This window comes from Podarcis liolepis, assembly GCF_965112155.1.
Source record: "Podarcis liolepis genome assembly, chromosome: 4".
Taxonomy (NCBI): domain Eukaryota; kingdom Metazoa; phylum Chordata; class Lepidosauria; order Squamata; family Lacertidae; genus Podarcis; species Podarcis liolepis.
This window is the reverse complement of record NC_139558.1, coordinates 47,851,149-47,870,249: the sequence shown is the minus strand read 5'-3', so window position 1 is coordinate 47,870,249 and position 19,101 is coordinate 47,851,149. Positions and strand designations below refer to the sequence as shown.

Below are 19,101 nucleotides of genomic sequence, written 5' to 3'. Positions count from 1 at the left end.
AGAAAACCACCTACTCCAAACTCCCTAAAGGAAGGGGCAGGAATAATTGTAACCTCAACGTGCCCTATGCTTTGTCAAAACATTTCTTGTCCCCCAACGCTAAGAAATATATTCCAAATTTGTTTTACATTTTATTCCGGCCTTATAAGATGTACACAACTGAAACTGATAACCAATTCAATGAAAATGGACTTACAGTGGTGCCTCGCAAGACGAAATTAATCCGTTCCGCGAGTCTCTTCGTCTTGCAGTTTTTTCGTCTTGCGAAGCACGGCTATTAGCGGCTTAGCGGCTATTAACGGCTTAGCAGCTATTAACGGCTTAGCGGCTTTAAGAAAAAGGAAACAAACTCGCAAGACGGAACGTCTTGCGAAGCAAGCCCATAGGGAAATTCGTCTTGCGGAACGACTCAAAAAACGGAAAACTCTTTCATCTTGCGCGTTTTTCGTCTTGCGAGGTACCACTGTATTATGCCTGGCTCAAGGTCCTGAAGTAATTTGGAATTAACTGACGGTTATTTTCCACTACATACATCCATTTCCTTCAAATAAGCTCTTTGGCCTCTGGGAAGGTGATAACAAGTAATTTTATCCTATTACTCTAGTCTTGGCAATGACTCAGTGATGGTCCTGTGGAATTCTCAAGCTAGGCAAAGATGAATGTATACTCCAGGGGAAAATTAGCAGTGGTATTTCATTTTGAACAACACTTAAAAACAAAGTAACTTAAGATTACATACTGCAGCAAGCTTTGATAATCTTTTGGACTTTTATTAGTCTTACAGTGCCAATATATCAAAACTTGTTCATAACCTTTTGTTCCAGACAATAAAAAAGCAAGGCTGTGACAGAACCATTCTGCTCTGAGTAAAATACCAAGGCACCAAGAATTTAAAAATAGCTTTATTGCATACCAGGATCCCACCCCCCAAATGTTTTTAAAATAGCATTAATTTAAATGTAAACCATATTAAAAAAATATTTAATACTGCAATAAAATTGGGGTTCTTTACATGCACTGAACAAGTTGTCACCAGAGTCAGGATAACTGTTATGGACAACACATGGCTTCTGCATCCTTACTTCTTTTATAACATAGAAGTATTAAGAACTTCACAAGATAATGGCATTGTTATACTCCAGGTGCAAAATATATCACATTGCCTATTATTAACGTAAAATACACACATCCAAAACATTTATAGGCGAGGTTATGTGTTATATTATCTACTGCAAGGCAACAACCGTTTAAAAATAGTTAACCATATTTTGAAAAAATAAACATTCTGTATAAATCATTATGTTAGTTGGATTAATACGTGATAAATTCAGGAACAGCAACACACAAAAATCAAGCTATATAACTTTTGTAGGCTATATAATTGGAACCACTGCAAGACAGGACTAAATTTATACACGAGATGAGGAAAATCTGAGATTCAACAGAAACTGGGGAGCTTCTCTTAGTATGTATCATGCGTGCGTTCCTTGATCAGCAGCAACAGAAAGGCCAACAATAGAAGAAATCTTAGCAATAGATTTGCCCCATCCCAAGTGATTTCTGTAAGTCAGATATGAGGCACTTTATCACAGGAATGATTCACTCTGGCTGTGCATCAAGGTGTTTTGAGGTAAAGTAAAAACAGAAGCATCTAGAGAGGCATATTATTAGGAACTTCCATCTGTAAAGGTGCACAGAAGGAAACAGTCTGGCCTTGAAGGCTGTGCAGTCTCATTGCATTTATCTTTAGCAGATATTAAAGCGAGCCCTTTAGCAGCAGACACTGGAGATTTCCCCATCACAATGCACTAATTGAAAGTCAAGGGAAGCAAAGCTAAATGTCTTGCTGGAGAATACAAGCATGTTCCATTTGCCACCCAGTTCACAAAGCTGACTTTGCTGCTCTACAAGTTGAACTGCTTGCTATGATTTCACAAGCTTTTTGGGGTAACCGGGGTGTGTGTGTGACATCTGACCAAGATTATACTAATAAATGCCTTGTTAACAGAGATATGGGATGGTTTTCCAGCAGAAAAAGGCAGGACTGACTTGATGTATTTTCATACCTGAAGCAGAAAGGTAAAATTATCCCTCCACCATGGTGGTTACTGCTGCCAAAAAGCAATGCACCTTGCTGGAACCCAAAAAGGGATAGACATGGGCCCCTTCTTGCTTTGGAACAACGCTTCTGAAAAATACACACAGACACAAAGGGCCGCTTCTTGGTTCTGTACTCACATTACCACTGTGGCTCAGAATCCAGAGTCCAAAAACTGGGGAAATGGGTGCAAATACAAAATGGGAACACACAGGGAAGCAAGAAAGGAGATATAGTGCCAGGAAAGAAAATAGGGTGTGGGGAGGAGAATGTGAACATGGGCCTACAGCTAATCACCCCATTTTTATTCTACTTAGTACACTTGGTATAACCACAATGATCAGTGACCTCAAGTTTAAGACCATATGCACCTTGCGAGTTGGATCTAGACTAAAGACTCATTGAAGTCAGTGGAACTTCAGTCACAGCTGAGTCCCATTGATTCCACTGGCTCTGCTTCAAGCACAACTATGCTTGGATCCAACCCATTGTCAATAGAACACCTCCCGCCAACATGGAAGCTGAAGAGAGTTGTGGGGGAGGGAAAAAAGCAACATGATTCTATTTTCTAACAGGTTCAACATTTTAAGCTTTCTTCCATTCATACGATATGCTAAATCCAAATCTGAAAGTGTGCCTATACTGTTTTAACTTGAAGAATACATCACCCAGTCATTCCCAAAATATGAGTTAGCGCAAACTACTGTGACTGTGAGAGAATCACAAGTGTGCTGAGAGAAATAAGTTGTTAAAAGCGTTCCTTTGAGACAGTGGCCATTTCTTCTTGCCAACGACCCTGTGTGAGAGGCAAGTAATTTGCCCACGGTTCTGCGCTGGGGTGTGTGGTTTTGATCACTCTGCTGCTCTTGTGTAAAACACACTGCTCTTGGGTCTCTGCGTAATATTTATTTAATAACAGTGGCTGAATGATCCAAATAACACCCATAATGCAGAAATGCAGTAGAGGTACCTGCCTTCAGAAGAGATTACTTTCTGGGCAAATCTATGCGAATCACCACTATAGAATGCCTTCAATTTCAGCTTAGGAAAATGGGGGGCCAAGTATGAGAAAGGTTGCCAGAGTCACTCTTGTCTGGTTAGCCAGACTGAAATGCTTTAGGGCAGCACTGCACAATCTTCTGCCCATCAGATGTTTTCGACAACAACTCCCACCAACCCCAGCCAGCCTGGTCAATTGCCAGTGATGATGGAACTTGTAATATGAAACACCTGGAGAACACCAGGTTACCGGGGGGGGGATTACCCTCTTCTTACCTTCATGCACTGTTCTAGTTCGCCCTGAATGGCTCAAAATAATTGGTTTTAAGAGTTAAATATGTACAGGCAAGGGTCCCCACCTTCACATTTCTCACTCATTTTCCTACCCCCTCCAAATGACAAATAAGAGCTGCTATTAAAAAGGAAAAAAAACCCTGGTAAAGGGGTGGGCGAAGAGAAGCAGCACTTTCTCAGCACTGCTTTTGGAATAAAGTTTCTGGTTTATAGATTTCTGGTGATTTAAGCATCGCCTCTTATCTGCTTTTAAAAGCCAGCATGCATAAACAAGAGACCAGTCAGATCTTAACAGCATCTCTTTGAAGTGAAAAAGCACAGACGGGTCAGAATTGAGTATTGTAACTAAAAAAACAATAGGCCATTTCATAGTGTGTAAAATATGAAATGAATACAAACGTGGAGCAATTCATTGAACTGCAACCAAATACTGATAAGGTATACTCCTACTGGTCATGGGATAATTAGTAACACTGGGCTCTCAAGTCAACACACTTCCCACAGAAAGTAGGAAAGAGAGAGCTTCTGTACAGGGCTTATCACATCTTATGTCAATCACAGAAAAAGCTCCCTTCCCCTGTAATCTATCGTCTCTTAACCTTTACTCCGGCAGATAGGTTGTTATAGCTGCACTGAAGACAGGAGCAAAATTAATTACTATCAGTATGTGTTTCTAGTTTGCATAATCGGAAAAATATATGTAGTACTATACTCCACCTCGGGAGCAGAGGCCTCTTTTTTTTTCTTTTTTTTCTGCTGGAACCTACAATTATTCAGTAGTTTACCACATTTCTCACAACTGCACTAAGTGTTATTTGTCAAAATGTTTCAACCTTACTTAGGGCAATGTGCTCTCTTTGGCAGAGGAAGCTATCACCATTTATGCCAGCTGGATTAACTGGTTTCTGTTGGGTGTGGCTTATAAAGCACAACAAGCAAAAGGAGAAAAATTATTGGCCTTTTTTGGTTTTAGATTCCTCTGTGTGTGTGTGTGTGTGTGTACCTTTGTGGTTAGGGAGCCCTTTAGGTCTGCTGCAAGATCACTTCCAGCAATATAGAAAGACAGAAATTGCACCTCTGGAAGTATGCACAACCCATTCAAAGACTGCATTGTTTCCAGGGCTGGGGGAATATGTGGAACAAAACTAATATGGGACAGGGAAGAGGAAGTGGTGTTAGCATTACCAATCTTTAAAATGTATAATTAAGCTGCAATAAAGTGCTAAAAAAGTATTACGCTTCCCTCCTCATCCCCTTTAAAAGAATGGGCCCAGAATTCTCGCTGCTTCATTTAGTGGTAACAGGAGTTACTGAAATGCTATTCACAATGTCTTCATATTGAGGCGGTGGATCCGAGTGATTTGCCGCTTCCTTTCTCCTCGGGCCATTTGCACCAGCCACTTCCTCATACGATGGCGGTGGGTCGTAATTTGACAGCCTGATTGATATTGAGTCTGAACGTCCATCTGTGTAGCTCAGATATCCTGGAGAGTGTCCATTGCCTTCAAACATTTCTTCCTGGGGGGAATGAAGAATGCTGAGTGGCTGAGGAAGTGGACTGCTTCCATCTGCAACAGTTCTGTCACCTGCGACTTCTCTGGTTCTGCTATGGGCATACATGGAACGTCTATGCATTTTCTTTCTGAACAGGCACCTCCATGTGATAAATATGATAAGAATAACGAAAACGCCAATGATTAATGGAATCACAAGGTAAAATGGATACCAGTTATGTCCTCCATTGATTTCCCCATTGAGCCTCTTCGTGTAGTCCTTCCAGAACTCCATCTGAAAATATGACAGAAGAAAATAGGTTTTCTGAGAGGTCTTTCCCCTATTTATGATTGGAGAAATGAGAGGTTTTATGGCTGCACAAAAATACTGCTTCAGGAGTCAGCACACAAGTATTCTGGCAGGTTTCCAGTATATGACCTCTTATCAACCAATTTTCATTTCGGTTCCATTAGACGCTCTTTTAACACTTGTGCACACATTTAAGAGTAATTATTTTCCTTTCTCATAATTGCAGGGAGAAGAGGTAGAAAAAAAGACAGTTTATCATATTGATATAAAACAGCAAAATATCTTCCTAATTATTATTATTATTATTATTAATAATAATAATAATAATAATAATAATTTATTATTTATACCCTGCCCATCTGGCTGAGTTTCCCCAGCCACTCTGGGCGGCTTCTAATCAAATCTTAAAAAAAATACAGCATTATTACATTACTTTGTGGCATAGCACGGCTCATAAGAGCATAAGGACAATATTGAGCCCAGCATCCTGTTCTCCCAGTGGCCAACCAGAGGCCTGTGGGAAATCAGGGAGCAGAACATGAACACAAGAGCACCATCTCCTCCCATGGTTTCCAGCACTGCTGCCTCCAACTGTGGAGATAGAGCACAGACATTGTAACGAGTAGCCATTGTCTCCTTCAGACACAAAATGTTCTGTGGAGGCTGGTCCATGTCAGCAAGTGGGCACTCCCCTACCAGCCCCAGTCTGCCTCAAACTGCCTGTCCTACATGCCTTCTTACTAACAACCAATACAAGGGACAGGGTGCAGTGGGTAGGCGGGACATTGGCTGTCAGTTTCCTCCTCCTTGGTTTGTTTCTCTGGTACGATTCAGCAGGGAGGATGGGGACAAAACCGTAATCAATTTGTCTGTCTCTGGCTCTGATTCTACCTACTGTTGGCCTCTTGAGTTTCTACCCTAGCTGGCCCAATGAGCACCAGCCACCACTAAATGTTTGTGAATACTGGGCAGTTTGGCACAGTATAGCAGTTCCCCCTTTCAGCTTGGACAGCTACTTGTAACATTCAAATTTCAATTTATGGCTCAAATGGCTCCACTTTCTATTGCCATAATATAAATCCAACAGTGAGTGAAATTATCTGAGAAACTAGGGTACAGAGATGTCACAAATTTATAGCTTATTCAGAAGTTAGTCCTGAGTTCAGTGGGATTCACTTTTACTCACTGAATTTAATGGGCCCAACCAAGTAAAACTTAGCTGAACACCACTCAATGATTCCATTACCCAAGTGCTTGAGGTAAGAGAGATGGAGGCAAGAGTTTCTAGTAATCCAGGTTCTCTTTTTTCTTGCTTTCAATCTGCTGCAGTTTTGAACTAACTTCTTGTTCAGAGATTAAAGAAAGTTTTGTGTTCATTATGTCGAAAAGAAATATAAACCAATCAGTATCATTAAAAAGAAAGTTAACCCAGGAAGCATACCTTTACAACTGCATAGCTAACTTACCGTCTTCTCATCATTTTCAAAAGCTTCTCTTGCCTCTTCTCTGTTACAAATTTCTTCAAAGCATTCGCGTTCAATGTTTCCTTGCTTTAATTCCTCCAAAAACCCATTAGCCCGCGGATATCTTTTCAGGACAGAATTGGCTTTAGTCTCTGAGATGAACACTGCAAAAAAAAATCAAAAAACAAAAAACAGAGGTCAGTGGCAATTTAAAACAGAAACATTAGGTTTTATTTATTTTATTTAATTCAGGATAATTCTTTTTCTAAGGCAAGAATATGTAAACTTATTTCTAAATAAAGCACGTGTGTCTAGTGATTATATGATTATCATTTTTAACTGTCCCAAGCACAAGGGCCTGGAGCAGTTAACAACATTTCAAACATTACCAAGCCAGGTGAACAGGACATTCAATGCATTTTAAGTGTCAACCTCATCTCATCCCTGTAAGATTTGAACATGTTTGAATTGTCAGCACAGAAACAATCCAGCTTCCGAGGCTGGAATATAATAGCAGAAGAAGGGATGATAAATGATTTGTGGCTTTTACAGATCAAGTCAAAACCCAAGTTTTTAAATACACATCTTGTAGTGCCCAGATTCAAGGTTCGTTCAGCTGCCATATTCCTCTGCATGAACCAGATGACCATGTATCTTGCTGAGCTTTTAAGGTTAGGCCAAACCTACTGTGTATGATCTGATTTGTGGAAGCCTAATCAGTGCCCATAATGGATATGCAGTTTAATCCAGGGATGGATTCTTGTGATTTCCCCACTACAGGTACTTCACATGAGCCCTTTTGTGCTAGAGTTAATACTTGACTCCTGTCAGACACTGACGATTCTTTATTGGGGTGGAGAAAAAGAAGGACCTAATAGCTGACATAACAGCAGATCTAGGCATGGAAAGGAGACAATGCCCCTTGCTCCAGCACACATACTCTGACACCAAAGATGCTGGCAGGGCATTACACACTCTTCCAAGTGAAAACACAAACTACTAGAACATGCACACAAACTTACCACCATCCATGTTTAGCATTGCTGTCTGGAGAGGTCAGCTGTAACATAAAAAAGAAGGCACCCATTGTTAAATGTGAGGAACATCTCTTATTCGAAGACGCATATAAAAATGATTAAATGTTGTCAAGTTGATAGCCAGCAAAGTTTGAAAAGAGAAGCAGCTTTGTTGTTCAACTCCAGTATCTCGTTTAGTAGCACTAAACACAAAAACTATATTTTTATTTAGATTAATATAGTGATCATCATTAACAAAGACTGGAACGGGTAGAGACGTTCTACTAGGTCAGGGGTCTGCAACCTTTAAGACAAAAAGAGCCACTTGGACCCGTTTCCGAAGAAAAAACAACAACTGGGAGCCGCAAAACCATTGCGACATTTAAAACAAATATAACACTGCATACATTGTTTCTTAGCCCAATGTCATCCTCGTCATTATAAAAATAACTTTTTTGACACTTTTTAATTATTTTTTGTTTGACCCCTCAGCATTACTCCTCCTCATAGAAATAAACGTTATATTAACAAGTTACCTTTTTTTGAGTGTGTGTTCTTCACTCCCCTTCAAAACAGTAGCTGCAAATTGCAAAGCAATAGCAGCAAATCAGCCAGCAACAAAGACATGCTATATATGCTGTAAACAAGGTACAAAAACTAATAAGATCCACAACCATTCATAAACATATGTGTTTACATAGAGAGAGCAAAACAAAAACAAAAAAACACAAAAAGTAGCATAAAATATCATGTGCCTACAACAGTCATATTTGTTATGGTTTGAATGCTTGGTGCCCTGATACATAATTTTAAAATTAAATAATTGAGATTACAAAGTAGAAAATTAAAAGTTGTATTTCTTGCTTCCAGGGTATTCTGTGGAGCAGGTATTTTAAAATTTATTTTAAAGACCTATACCCCCATCTTTTGAAGAAGGTAAACTCTAAGATGGCTTGTATTTCTTTACCAATCTAGCTTCTCCAAACATAGGTCTCTGCCCCGTTGTTTTCCCATTTCAATCTTCCTAAAAGCATTTCTGTCTCAAGCAATCATCCTGTCACAGATATAAACTATTTAAACTGATTCCCCCCACCTTTCAGGCCACAAAGGTGGAAAAGGTGTTGGCGTATCAGGAGCTGGGGGGGGGGGAGCCACCAAGTGTGACTGAATGTGTCGAAGAACGCTAAGAGCAAAGTCCTCTTGAATCCCGGAAGCCCTCTGCCTGACGTCACAGGGTATTAACATGCCCTTACCCTCTTAATGATGTCACCATTAATGGTTATTACAGCAGCAATAATTGACTTCAAACGTCGCCTGTCCGATTGCCTGTGCGGGCAGGAGCCATTTTGAGCAGTGGGGGGAAAGCCGAAGCGAGCCAAAACTTGGGAGCCGGCCGGCTTCCTTATCAGCCGCGAACACAAACGGCGCGCGGTGCAAGGTCCGCAGCAGTAGTAGGTCACGAGGAAGGTGCTTCCCCGCGAAAACGCAGACCCGGGTGCCGCGGGAAGGGGGACCCCGCTCCCCACCAGTCCCAGCCAGCGGGGCCGGGGGGAGCTGCTGCTGCTGGGAGCCCCCACAACCCCCGAAAGAGGACTCGCTCCAGAGATCCTGGCGGCTCCCAACCCGGGGTCGCTTCGCCGCGCGGGGCAACAATGAGTGAAAGGCGGCGCACTAAAAACAATGGCTCGCGGGGAAGGCGGGCGCGCGCCGCTCGGCCCTTGGGGAGCCTTCCTGCTGCCGCTGCCCTGCGCCCAACTCGCGAGGAGAGTGGCGCTGCCTTCTGCTCTCCGCCGCCGCCTCACAGATGACAGCGACTGCACGGGAACAAAGGAAAATGCGCCTCCTCCCCTCGCCTCCACCCTGGAGCCGCGGCAAAGGCGTTAAAGAGCCGCATGCGGCTCCGGAGCCGCAGGTTGCCGACCCCTGTATTAGGTGCATAAAGCACAGGAACTTTACACAAAGGTTAGGTAATGACCGTTCATTCCTTTCGAAACATGGGAAGCCTTTTTGTTTTCATGATTTTGAATACATGAACCACATTGGCAGGAGGCAGACAACAGGAGTGCTAGGTCTGGATGGGGGTTGGGGTATTCAAATTCAAACTTCTGCTCAACCATAGAGCTCATCAGCTTTTTAGAGGCTTTAAAGAGTGCTTCTCTTAATGTTTTAATTTTGCTTATTAGCAACTGTGGGCGTTTACTTTCTGGAGCATTAAAGATATAAATCTTGAACTAATTAATGGCATTGGACAATACAATCTTCCAGTCTTATCCATCTCACATGGCTGCTTGGAGGACAGTAATCTGGTTTGTACACTGGAAATATTGCAGACTTGGGCTTAAATGAAAACCAGTTTCACAGAGCGCTGTTCCCATTCAAAGGAAGGCAAGAACGCACATGGCTCAGCACTGTGCGAAACACATGCCTTTCTCCCACATGAGATTTGTGGATATGGGAGCAGCCCATGAGAGAAGCTGAGGAATGCAGCTCAGTTTTTCCTGGTTGCGCTTTCACACGTTGCTCTCCAGAGAAGATCTAAGCATGCCCTTCACTATAGTGTAAACAAATATATTGAACAGAAGTAAATAGTGTTCTTGAAGGTAATGAATTGCAATGCCGATACATAAATTTAGGGGATCTGTGGGTAATGGAACAGGCTAGACAGCATCTGGAGTGCATATGGCATACTGTGGTCTAGTGGTTAGAGCAGCCTCTCTCAACCTTGGGTCTCTAGATGTTGTTGGACCAAAACTCCCATCATCCCTAGCTAGCAGGCTCAGTAGTCAGGGATGATGGGAGTTGTAGTCCAACAACATCTGGGGACCCTAAGGTTAAGAAAGGCTGGGTTAGAGTTTTAGACTAGGACCTGGGAGATCAGGGTTCAAATCCCCACTTTAATTAATTGTTAAATCCCATCCAAATAAACCACCCATCAGAAGTACACCCCATTTTGTCAGGACTACATTTGTTTACTGGCTCTTATTCTCATTACTCATCCTAGAGAACTCTCTGCCTTGCTTAAACCAGCTTTTAACAAGTTCAGCGTCATCAAGCATACAGACAACACCCAACTCCTCAGATGACCTCACTCAGCAGTTTCACACAGAAGTTAAAAAGAATGGGACACAGAATCGGAGCCTGTGGCATCTCGTGGCAGACATGCCTCAGGGCCAAACAGTTGTCCCTCAGTGCTCCCTTTTAGAAATCAGGCACGCAGGTAGGAGCAGAACCACCTGAACATCATATGGTAAACGTGAAGAGTCTATCCAAAAGGATATTGTAGTCAATGACATCAAAAGCCACTCCCTGAAGGGTCCAGGAGAATTAACAGGGTTGTACTCCTGGTATTATTTTTTCCGGCATCAGGAGGCATAGGCCTTCTGAAACAGCAATAAAAGCAATTTCTAATGACAAACCCAGGTTTGAAGCTAGATTTAAATGAATCTACATTTAGAAAGCATTAGAAAACTATTTGTCGACAACAAAAAGACCCTGTCTGCCCTTTTTATTGAAACAATGCATTTTAATTGGAATTTAAGGATACCTTGAAAGGATACCTTGAAAGACCTACATTACTCCCAGTACGTTTCTGAGCACAATTCAAAGTGTTGGTGCTGACCTTTAAAGCCCTAAATGGCCTTGGCTCAGTACAGTGGTGCCTCGAAAGACGAAATTAATTCGTTCTGCGAGTTTTGTCGTCTTGCGATTTTTTCCGTCTTGCGAAGCACGGTGTCGGAAAAGTTTTGGAAAAGCTTCAAAAATCACCAAAGTCTTCAAAAACCTCAAAAAAGGCTACCACACCGCGTGCTATGAGTTGCTCCTCTAAGTTAAGTCACACCTGTATTAACGGTGTTAAGAAAAAGGAAACAAACTTGCAAGACGTTTCCATCTTGCAAAGCAAGCCCATAGGGAAAATCGTCTTGTGAAGCAGCTCAAAAAACAAAAAACCCTTTCGTCTTGCGAGTTTTCCGTCTTGCGAGGCATTCGTCTTGCGAGGTACCACTGTATACGTGAAGGAGCGTCTCCACCCCCATCGTTCTGCCCGGACACTGAGGCCCAGCACCGAGGGCCTTCTGGCAGTTTCCTCCCTGCCAGAGATGAGGTTACAGGAAACCAGGAAGAGGGCCTTCTTGGTAGTGGCGCCTGCCCTGTGGAACACCCTTCCATCAGATGTCAAATAAACAACTATGTGACGCTTAGAAGGCATCTGAAGGCAGCCCTGTTTAGGGAAGCTTTTAATGTTTGATGGACTATTGTATTTTAATATTTTGTTGGAAGCCACTCAGAGAGGCTGGGGAAACGCACCCAGATGGGTGGGGTATAAATTATTATTATTATTATTATTATTATTATTATTATTATTATTAATATTATACCTCCCTTTTTGGAGGAGTATTAAGAGTTTGGCCTGAAAAGCAGCAAGCGTCCTAAGTAATGCACATCTAGAACATGGAAATCCTCTATCTTCTTTTTAAAACCTGGACGCCACCCAATAGAATGAAGCAACAATCACTGCAAGGAATTTCAGTACTGCACACCAACATAATAAAACTAGATAAATCACAATTAAACAAAAATCACAACCATCAATCTGACATTAAACTCCAGCAAAATCATGAGCAAAAATGCACATCTTTAACTGACACAAGAAGTTCAACAGCACGTTGCCAGCTGTATCTCAGAGAGGAAAGTATTCCAAAACTGGGATCCCATCACTGAGAAGGTAGTGCCCTGCATTACACTAAGCAAATTTTAGTTAATGGTGGTACTGACAGGAGAGCATTATTTATTGTCATACATTGTGTATAAGCTTCTTTGTGTAAATCATTACTATCGAGTGTCTACAACATGGGTAGGCAAACTAAGGCCCAGGGGACCGATCCGGCCCAATCGCCTTCTCAATCCAGCCCATGAACGTGTCCAGGAATCAGCGTGTTTTTACATGAGTAGAATGTGTCCTTTTATTTAAAATGCATCTCTGGGTTATTTGTGGGGCATAGGAATTCGTTCACCTCCCCCCCAAAATATAGTCCAGCTCCCAAGGTCTAATTGCATTGTATTTACAATGCATCTCCCCCCCCAAGGGAGCTAGAATTCAAAACCCAGCCTTTTCCCCAAACTATACAGCAAATGCCAATGACAAGTTTCCCTATCTGATAAAGTACATGTTTTTTTTTTAAAAAAAAAAAATCAATACAACAGAGTCGTTTTGTGCATGTATACAAGACATGTGAGTTTTATGAAGCACCTTGTGGGTGTTTAGAGAACTGCATGAAATTATTGTGGGGTGCAGAGTATTCTGCAAAGCTTACTCCGGGCTGGTTTGAAAGAGAGCAAATCCCACAAACACACACGGACATTCCTCTTAGGAGTCAACACTGAAAGGTGTTGCAAGTACTGCTGAGGAGGGAGAGATATGGCTAATCTAATCTTGGGAGTGACTGCAATGTGCGTATGACATGGTTCAAGTCTCATTTTTTTTGGCCATATTTTTAGTCTACTCTTCATGCAAAGGTACAGACATGTGTAGAATATAAAGCAGAATAAAAAATAACCAAGCAGCAGCAACAATAAAAATAGAATTCAATATAGCAATGTTACATGCCATACAAGGTTATGGTGCCAGATGAAAGTCGAAGAACCTAAGAGCCCTGCAGGACCAGGTCAAAGACCCACTTAGTCCAGCATCGAACCAGATGCTTATGGGACACTGGCAAGCAGATCCAGAACACAGCAACACTCTCGCCGCTTGTGATTTCCAGCAACTGGAATTTGGAAGCATACTGCCTCTGACTGTGGAGGTAGAACATAGCCATCATTCATGACTAATAACCATTGATAACCTTATCCTCCATGAATACTTCTAATCCTCACTGAAAGCCACCCAAGTTGGTGACCATCCTGTGACAGTGAATCCCATAATTTAACTACGTGCTGCATACTCACTTTTCCCTGTCTGAGCTAACTGTCCTAGAAATGATATCACTCATATCTGAACCAAGGCACTAGGATATTTTAAAACATATTATACAACGGCCCCAATCCAAAGTTAGCCATACTATTGAATCCCACTGATAATTTGTCCGATGGAAATAGTCATAAGTAACTTCTTTTGACCTCAGCAATAGGGCTGGATTGTGGATCAGATAATAGAATTCTGTATGCTACTCGTTTATTAAATAGATACGTAAAGAGTAAGAGGTTAGCAAAACGCTTCCAGCACAATATGACATTTTAGTAATGTGCCTTCTGAGGTAAACAAGGAACTTTTTATGGATAATGGCTGCTGGACTGCGGGGGTAGGGCTTTCCCCAATGTCAGCATTTAATTTTATATTAGGAAATGTTGTTATTTAGTATGTACCTTATGACAACATAACGTTTGGAAATGGAGCTTGAGGGTGTCTGATTTTGCTAAGTTACAGATTTTATATTGCATGTGTCCCGACACAAATCTGCACAAAATCATATGCATTACTAAGTAAACCTAATTCACGGGGGTTCTTGGGATGTCCTGTAGCCTAGAAGCCCCATTAAGTTGCTACTTCATAAGGCAGTATGTACACATACAAGCCCATCTCCTGTATCTGACTCGGTGTGAACACTGAGTCAGACAGGTAAAATGGCCAGAACTCTTGGACTACAAAAGTAGTCAATCCTTTACCTACTTACTGAGAGTAAGCCCTGTTGAACTCAACTGATCTTATTTCAGAGTATATGTGTATAGGATTGTACTGTAAAATACACAGCTATTATACTATCATTGGAAATCTGGAGCTAAAAAGTTTCAAGCAGTGCAGGGCTAGGAAGCTTCTAAGCCTAGGGTCACTTTACATCATGGAAAAACGGCATTGCTTCAAAGCAGGAAAGTGCATGCATCATCTGTACTCTGTTGTTGTGGGAAATTCCTAATGCGTACAGTGGCCACAATTGAGATGTAATTATGTCTGATGAGCTGCAACTCTGCCCACACAGCTCTGTGACATGTCACTCTTAGGTTTTGTCTGGGAAGGCTGGTGGTACAGCATCTGTCTTTCATACAAAAAGTCTCAGGTTCATTCCACAGCATCTCCAGGTGTTTCCGGGGAGAGAAATGCCTGAAATCCTGGAAAGCTGCTGGCAATCAGTGTAGCTCATACTGGGCTAGATGGACCAATGTCTGACTCCTATAAGGCACATTTCCTGTTTCCTGTGTCTTTCCCCACACCATAATCATCATTATCATCTATACAACATGCAACACTATCAAGACCTTCACATGCCTGATGGGTCATCCTTTGCTACATCTGGACCTGAAGAAATCGCTTTGAACTTTTGTTGAAACTGTCAAGTATGGGCTCACAGGACTACAAATATTGCTGCTCTTGCTAATTTACTAACGATTTCTTCTATGGCAGGCATTTGAAAATGTTTACTTCTCTTAGGTCCAAGCATATTATCTGGTCTTTGCCAAGATGGTCCATTGATTTGACCCACTTTGTAGATAACTTAATTTCCATCTACAGTTTTTCTATATTATTCAGTTCCTTTTAAACTTTACACATTAGTGCCACTGGAACCTTGAGATCCATGAATTACAGGAAGGCACCTAGTACTTCCTTGAGACTTATTCTTTTAGTCTGTATTGGCATTCCATTGATTTTCCAGGTCTGTTTCTATTAATGACTCTTTATGTCATTTTAAAGTTAGTCATGACCCTTAGAACTTTCATTCACTGTTTCCCAAATTTACACATGTGTGCTATTTCATAAGTGTCTATGCTTTCTTATCTCGTTCCAGTAAAAATCAAACTGCTGAAATACTTAAAAACAACCTGCAAAATTCTAATACACCCCTCAGCCAACAAAAGTCTTTCTGGTCAACAATGCAAACTGCAAAAACAGCTTACTAAGCAAAACGTTAAAGCCATAGTCAGGAAGCAGAAGTTTCCTGTTTAAAAGCCATCCACTGGGCTTTGTGTTCAACAACTACTGTCTGTCGAAGCCAACCCCAGGATTGCTGGGGTTTTGTCTGGGAAGGCTGGTGGTACAGCATCTGTCTTTCATACAAAAAGTCTCAGGTTCATTCCACAGCATCTCCAGGTGTTTCCTGGGAGAGATTGCTGATGCATTTGATAGATAGCAATTGTTGAACACAATTGCATTCTTTCCTTTGTGTCTTACCAGAGGCCCTCCTCCATGTGCATAGGGTAGAATACCCTGCACAAGGAGTTCTCCCCCTTTCAAACTGTATTTCACAGCAACCCTGCAGGATAGGTTAAGCCAAGCTCAAGGTCACCCAGTGAACTTCAAGGCCAATGGAGGATTTGAACCCTGATCTCCCAGATCCTAGGCCAACACACTAACCACTACACCATGCAGGTTCTCAAATATTTTTGTGTTAGCATCTAAACAGCTGAGGATATTAACATGTGTTATCTATGCATTTTAAACCTCATTTCATGCTAAAATATATGCATAAGTAGGGTCAGCCTACTTATGTGTACTTCAAAACAGAAGGAGACTAAATACATGCATGTACCTTTCATATTTAATGCACAGGTCTGTACTTGGGCCTCCACATAGCCAAATCAAAACATGTGAAATCTGTGCCATCACCAAACACACACTTCCAACACAGCCAGCAAAATTCGAAGTCTCAGACAAGAAACTTTAAAAAGAACATTTAGTTCTGCACTGCTAGCGCAAGCAGAGATCTATTAGACACCAAGTAACCAAACACAGCCACTTGGCAGCGCACACGCTTTCTGCAGCATACTTTGAAGTACAATACCTTCTTTTTGTAAAAACCGCATGGCAGGTCAAAGATGCCTATGACACAGAAAGGGCTGTAGGAGGTCAAATCTCACTGCAGAAAAACAAAGATAGTGCAGAACAATTTCCTGATAAATTAAAAACGGGTGAGTCTGGAAAGCGAGTGCTTGATGCTGCGAAAGGCAGGGAGGTGGTGGGGGACATAAGGTTACTTCGTGCAGAGAAGCCATTTCACAGGGAGGAAGCAGGCAGCTGCCCGTGATCGGAAAGCGAGGAGGACAGGCCATTCTCTCCCCCTTCCGATTCATTTAAAACGCTCTTTTGGAGTACTTGGAGCCAGCTCCCTCCTCGGGACGCAAATCTCAGAACTACTTTTGTCTTAAAGAAATTAGATCACTTGCTCCTAAAACGTCCCATCATCTCGGCTTCCGAAAACAAAAAACCGAATCCGACAATAGCGTCTCTCCAAAACTCGGGCTGCGACCCTCTGAAATAAGTCCTGCCGGGCACAAAACACCAGCCCACAACAAACCAAACTCCCTGCGCCCAGATCAACATCTGGCTGGCTGACACCCAGCCAGCCACCTACCAAGCAACTCCTGCGGCAGTCAGGAAGGAGACCTCCCCTTTCCAACAGCGAGGATCACCGGATACAGGAGAGGGGGCGCCCGAAGAGCTGCCCAAAGGAAACCCCGCTTTGTTATTGCCAGCAGCAGCAGCAGCAGCAGCAGCACCCCCGCGGCCCCTACCCAGGGAAGAAGAGCCAGGCTCCGGGACTTCTCTGCCCAGCTCATCTCCCGCCGCCACCTTCCCAAAGCCGTTCCCAGAGCCAAACAACTCCCTCACTTCCTCCCTGATCTCCCCCCCCCCCGCCGTCGCCAGCGCCCTTCCTCCCCCCGCCAGGCGCCGGGAAGCGGCCCAGGAGCCACGAACCTCTCCGCGGCAGGACGCGCCGCACCTCCTTCCCTCCGGCAGCCTCGGAGAACTTCCCCGGCGCTGCAGCGCTCCCAGTTCAGAAAGGCGCATCCAGCGCAGGCGCAACGCGCGCCTGACAACACCCCCGCGACGTTAGGGAAGCTGGGAAAAAAGGAAAGCGGCGCGCGGGGGCGGGGAGACCCTCGCCCCTCCTACGACAATGGCTCTCTAATCCGGTGTTGCTTCTTTGTGGGGTCACAGCCAATTCGCTGGAGGCGAAAGGCTGGATCTGTGCGTCCCAGCTACTTAGCCGGAGCAATCCTTCTCAACCAAGAGAGGCAGGCCTTCCGTGGAGAGAGCAGTGGGCATGCCGAAGAAACGCCTGGCTTCCATATGCTGCTAACTTCGGCTTGCTCACTCCGATCTTGGCGCCGAAATGTCTGCTCCCATGGCTTAGCTCCGTAAGCGGCGTGACCTGGCAAGGGAACATACAGCATATTTGATAATTTTTTTTTGCCTTTAAATGTTAAGCCCGCGGGAACGTCCATAGCTACGAATATTCACCACCCACTTGAGACATCCTCACCCAAACTTTTCTTGCTAGGGGCCTGTCGCAGCTTTTTTCTCTACTGCCCCATGGTGCACAGACACCAGACCTGGGAAAAGCAAGGAGGCTGTGCAGAAAACCTCTACCAGAATTGAAGGTTTCCTTGTACCTTATTTGTCGTGAGAAAAATAGCCCGCTGCGTATTGATTAGTGGACAGTTAATGATTGTGCCCCCCCCCCCCCGTAGATGAACAAGAAATATACTATCGACAATGTATCCTTAAGCACACAAAAACATTTATTGTTTGTCACATACCAGGGAAACATTATGGGTGGAACTCAACCAAGTTTTACTCGGTAGATCAGATCTATTGAAGTTATGTTAACTTCAAAGGGTCTATAGCTGTGGTGGGAAATGGACTGTGAGGGGCTGAATAGACTCTTTAATGCTTCACACAGAGATTGCTTTAACATCTAGCTTTTGTTTTTGAAATAAATATAGATATTTCAACACCTTCCCTTTTCTGGTCCGTTAAATGTGTGTCTTCAGTTCCAGCACCAGAGCAGCAAGTGAGATCTTGTCAAAATTCCCCATAATATAGCAGCAGAAACTATGAAAAGCAGAATAAAAAAATTCCTTCCAGTAGCACCTTAAAGAGCAACTAAGTTAGTTCTTGGTATGAGCTTTCGTGTGCATGCACACTTCTTCAGATACACACGTGTGTATCTGAAGAAGTGTGCATGCACACGAAAGCTCATACCAAGAACTACCGGTAACTTAGTTGGTCTTTAAGGTGCTACTGGAAGGAATTTTTTTATTTTGACTATGGCAGACCAACACGGCTACCTATCTGTATGAAAAGCAGAATTAAACTTTGCTGTTAGGTTTTTCACACATATGTACCAGTTTGGTTTTATCAAGTACAAACCTATGTACACATTGCTATTTACTCCAGCTCCAGTGCAGTCCCACTGTAGGTGTTTGATGCTGAGTACACTTGACATTATCTGCAGTCTATATATGTTTCCATATTGGCACCCATGGTGGGTTTGCTCACACTTTCTGGGCACAATTTCTTAAGGAAATTATGATCGTTATTGGCCATTCACTGGTATTAGATCCCGAACTGGCTTCTATTTTGTCATAAATTACCGTAATGCTGAGCTAGCTTAAAATCCTTTGGTAATTTTCCTTTTAGTTATGGTTAGACTGG

General features: G+C 42.8%; 1 protein-coding gene across 6 annotated transcripts; it reads right to left on the bottom strand.

Annotated features, from left to right (window-relative positions):
* Nucleotides 1-749: 749 nt before the first annotated feature.
* On the bottom strand, nucleotides 750-18,058 carry PRRG1 (proline rich and Gla domain 1). 6 transcript variants are annotated; one of them, XM_083498394.1, is made up of 4 exons: nucleotides 17,927-18,058; nucleotides 7,680-7,717; nucleotides 6,661-6,821; nucleotides 750-5,179 (listed from the first exon to the last, which is right to left on the bottom strand). In XM_083498394.1, exons 2-4 carry the CDS (start codon nucleotides 7,696-7,698, stop codon nucleotides 4,679-4,681), a joined length of 681 nt encoding a protein of 226 aa, XP_083354520.1. In that variant the 5' UTR covers nucleotides 7,699-7,717; nucleotides 17,927-18,058; the 3' UTR covers nucleotides 750-4,678. The 6 variants fall into 6 exon arrangements, with proteins under 6 accessions (XP_083354520.1, XP_083354517.1, XP_083354516.1 ...); XM_083498391.1 differs by lacking the exon at nucleotides 17,927-18,058 and adding an exon at nucleotides 17,359-17,645; XM_083498390.1 differs by lacking the exon at nucleotides 17,927-18,058 and adding an exon at nucleotides 17,384-17,407.
* Between the last annotated feature and the right edge of the window lie 1,043 nt (nucleotides 18,059-19,101).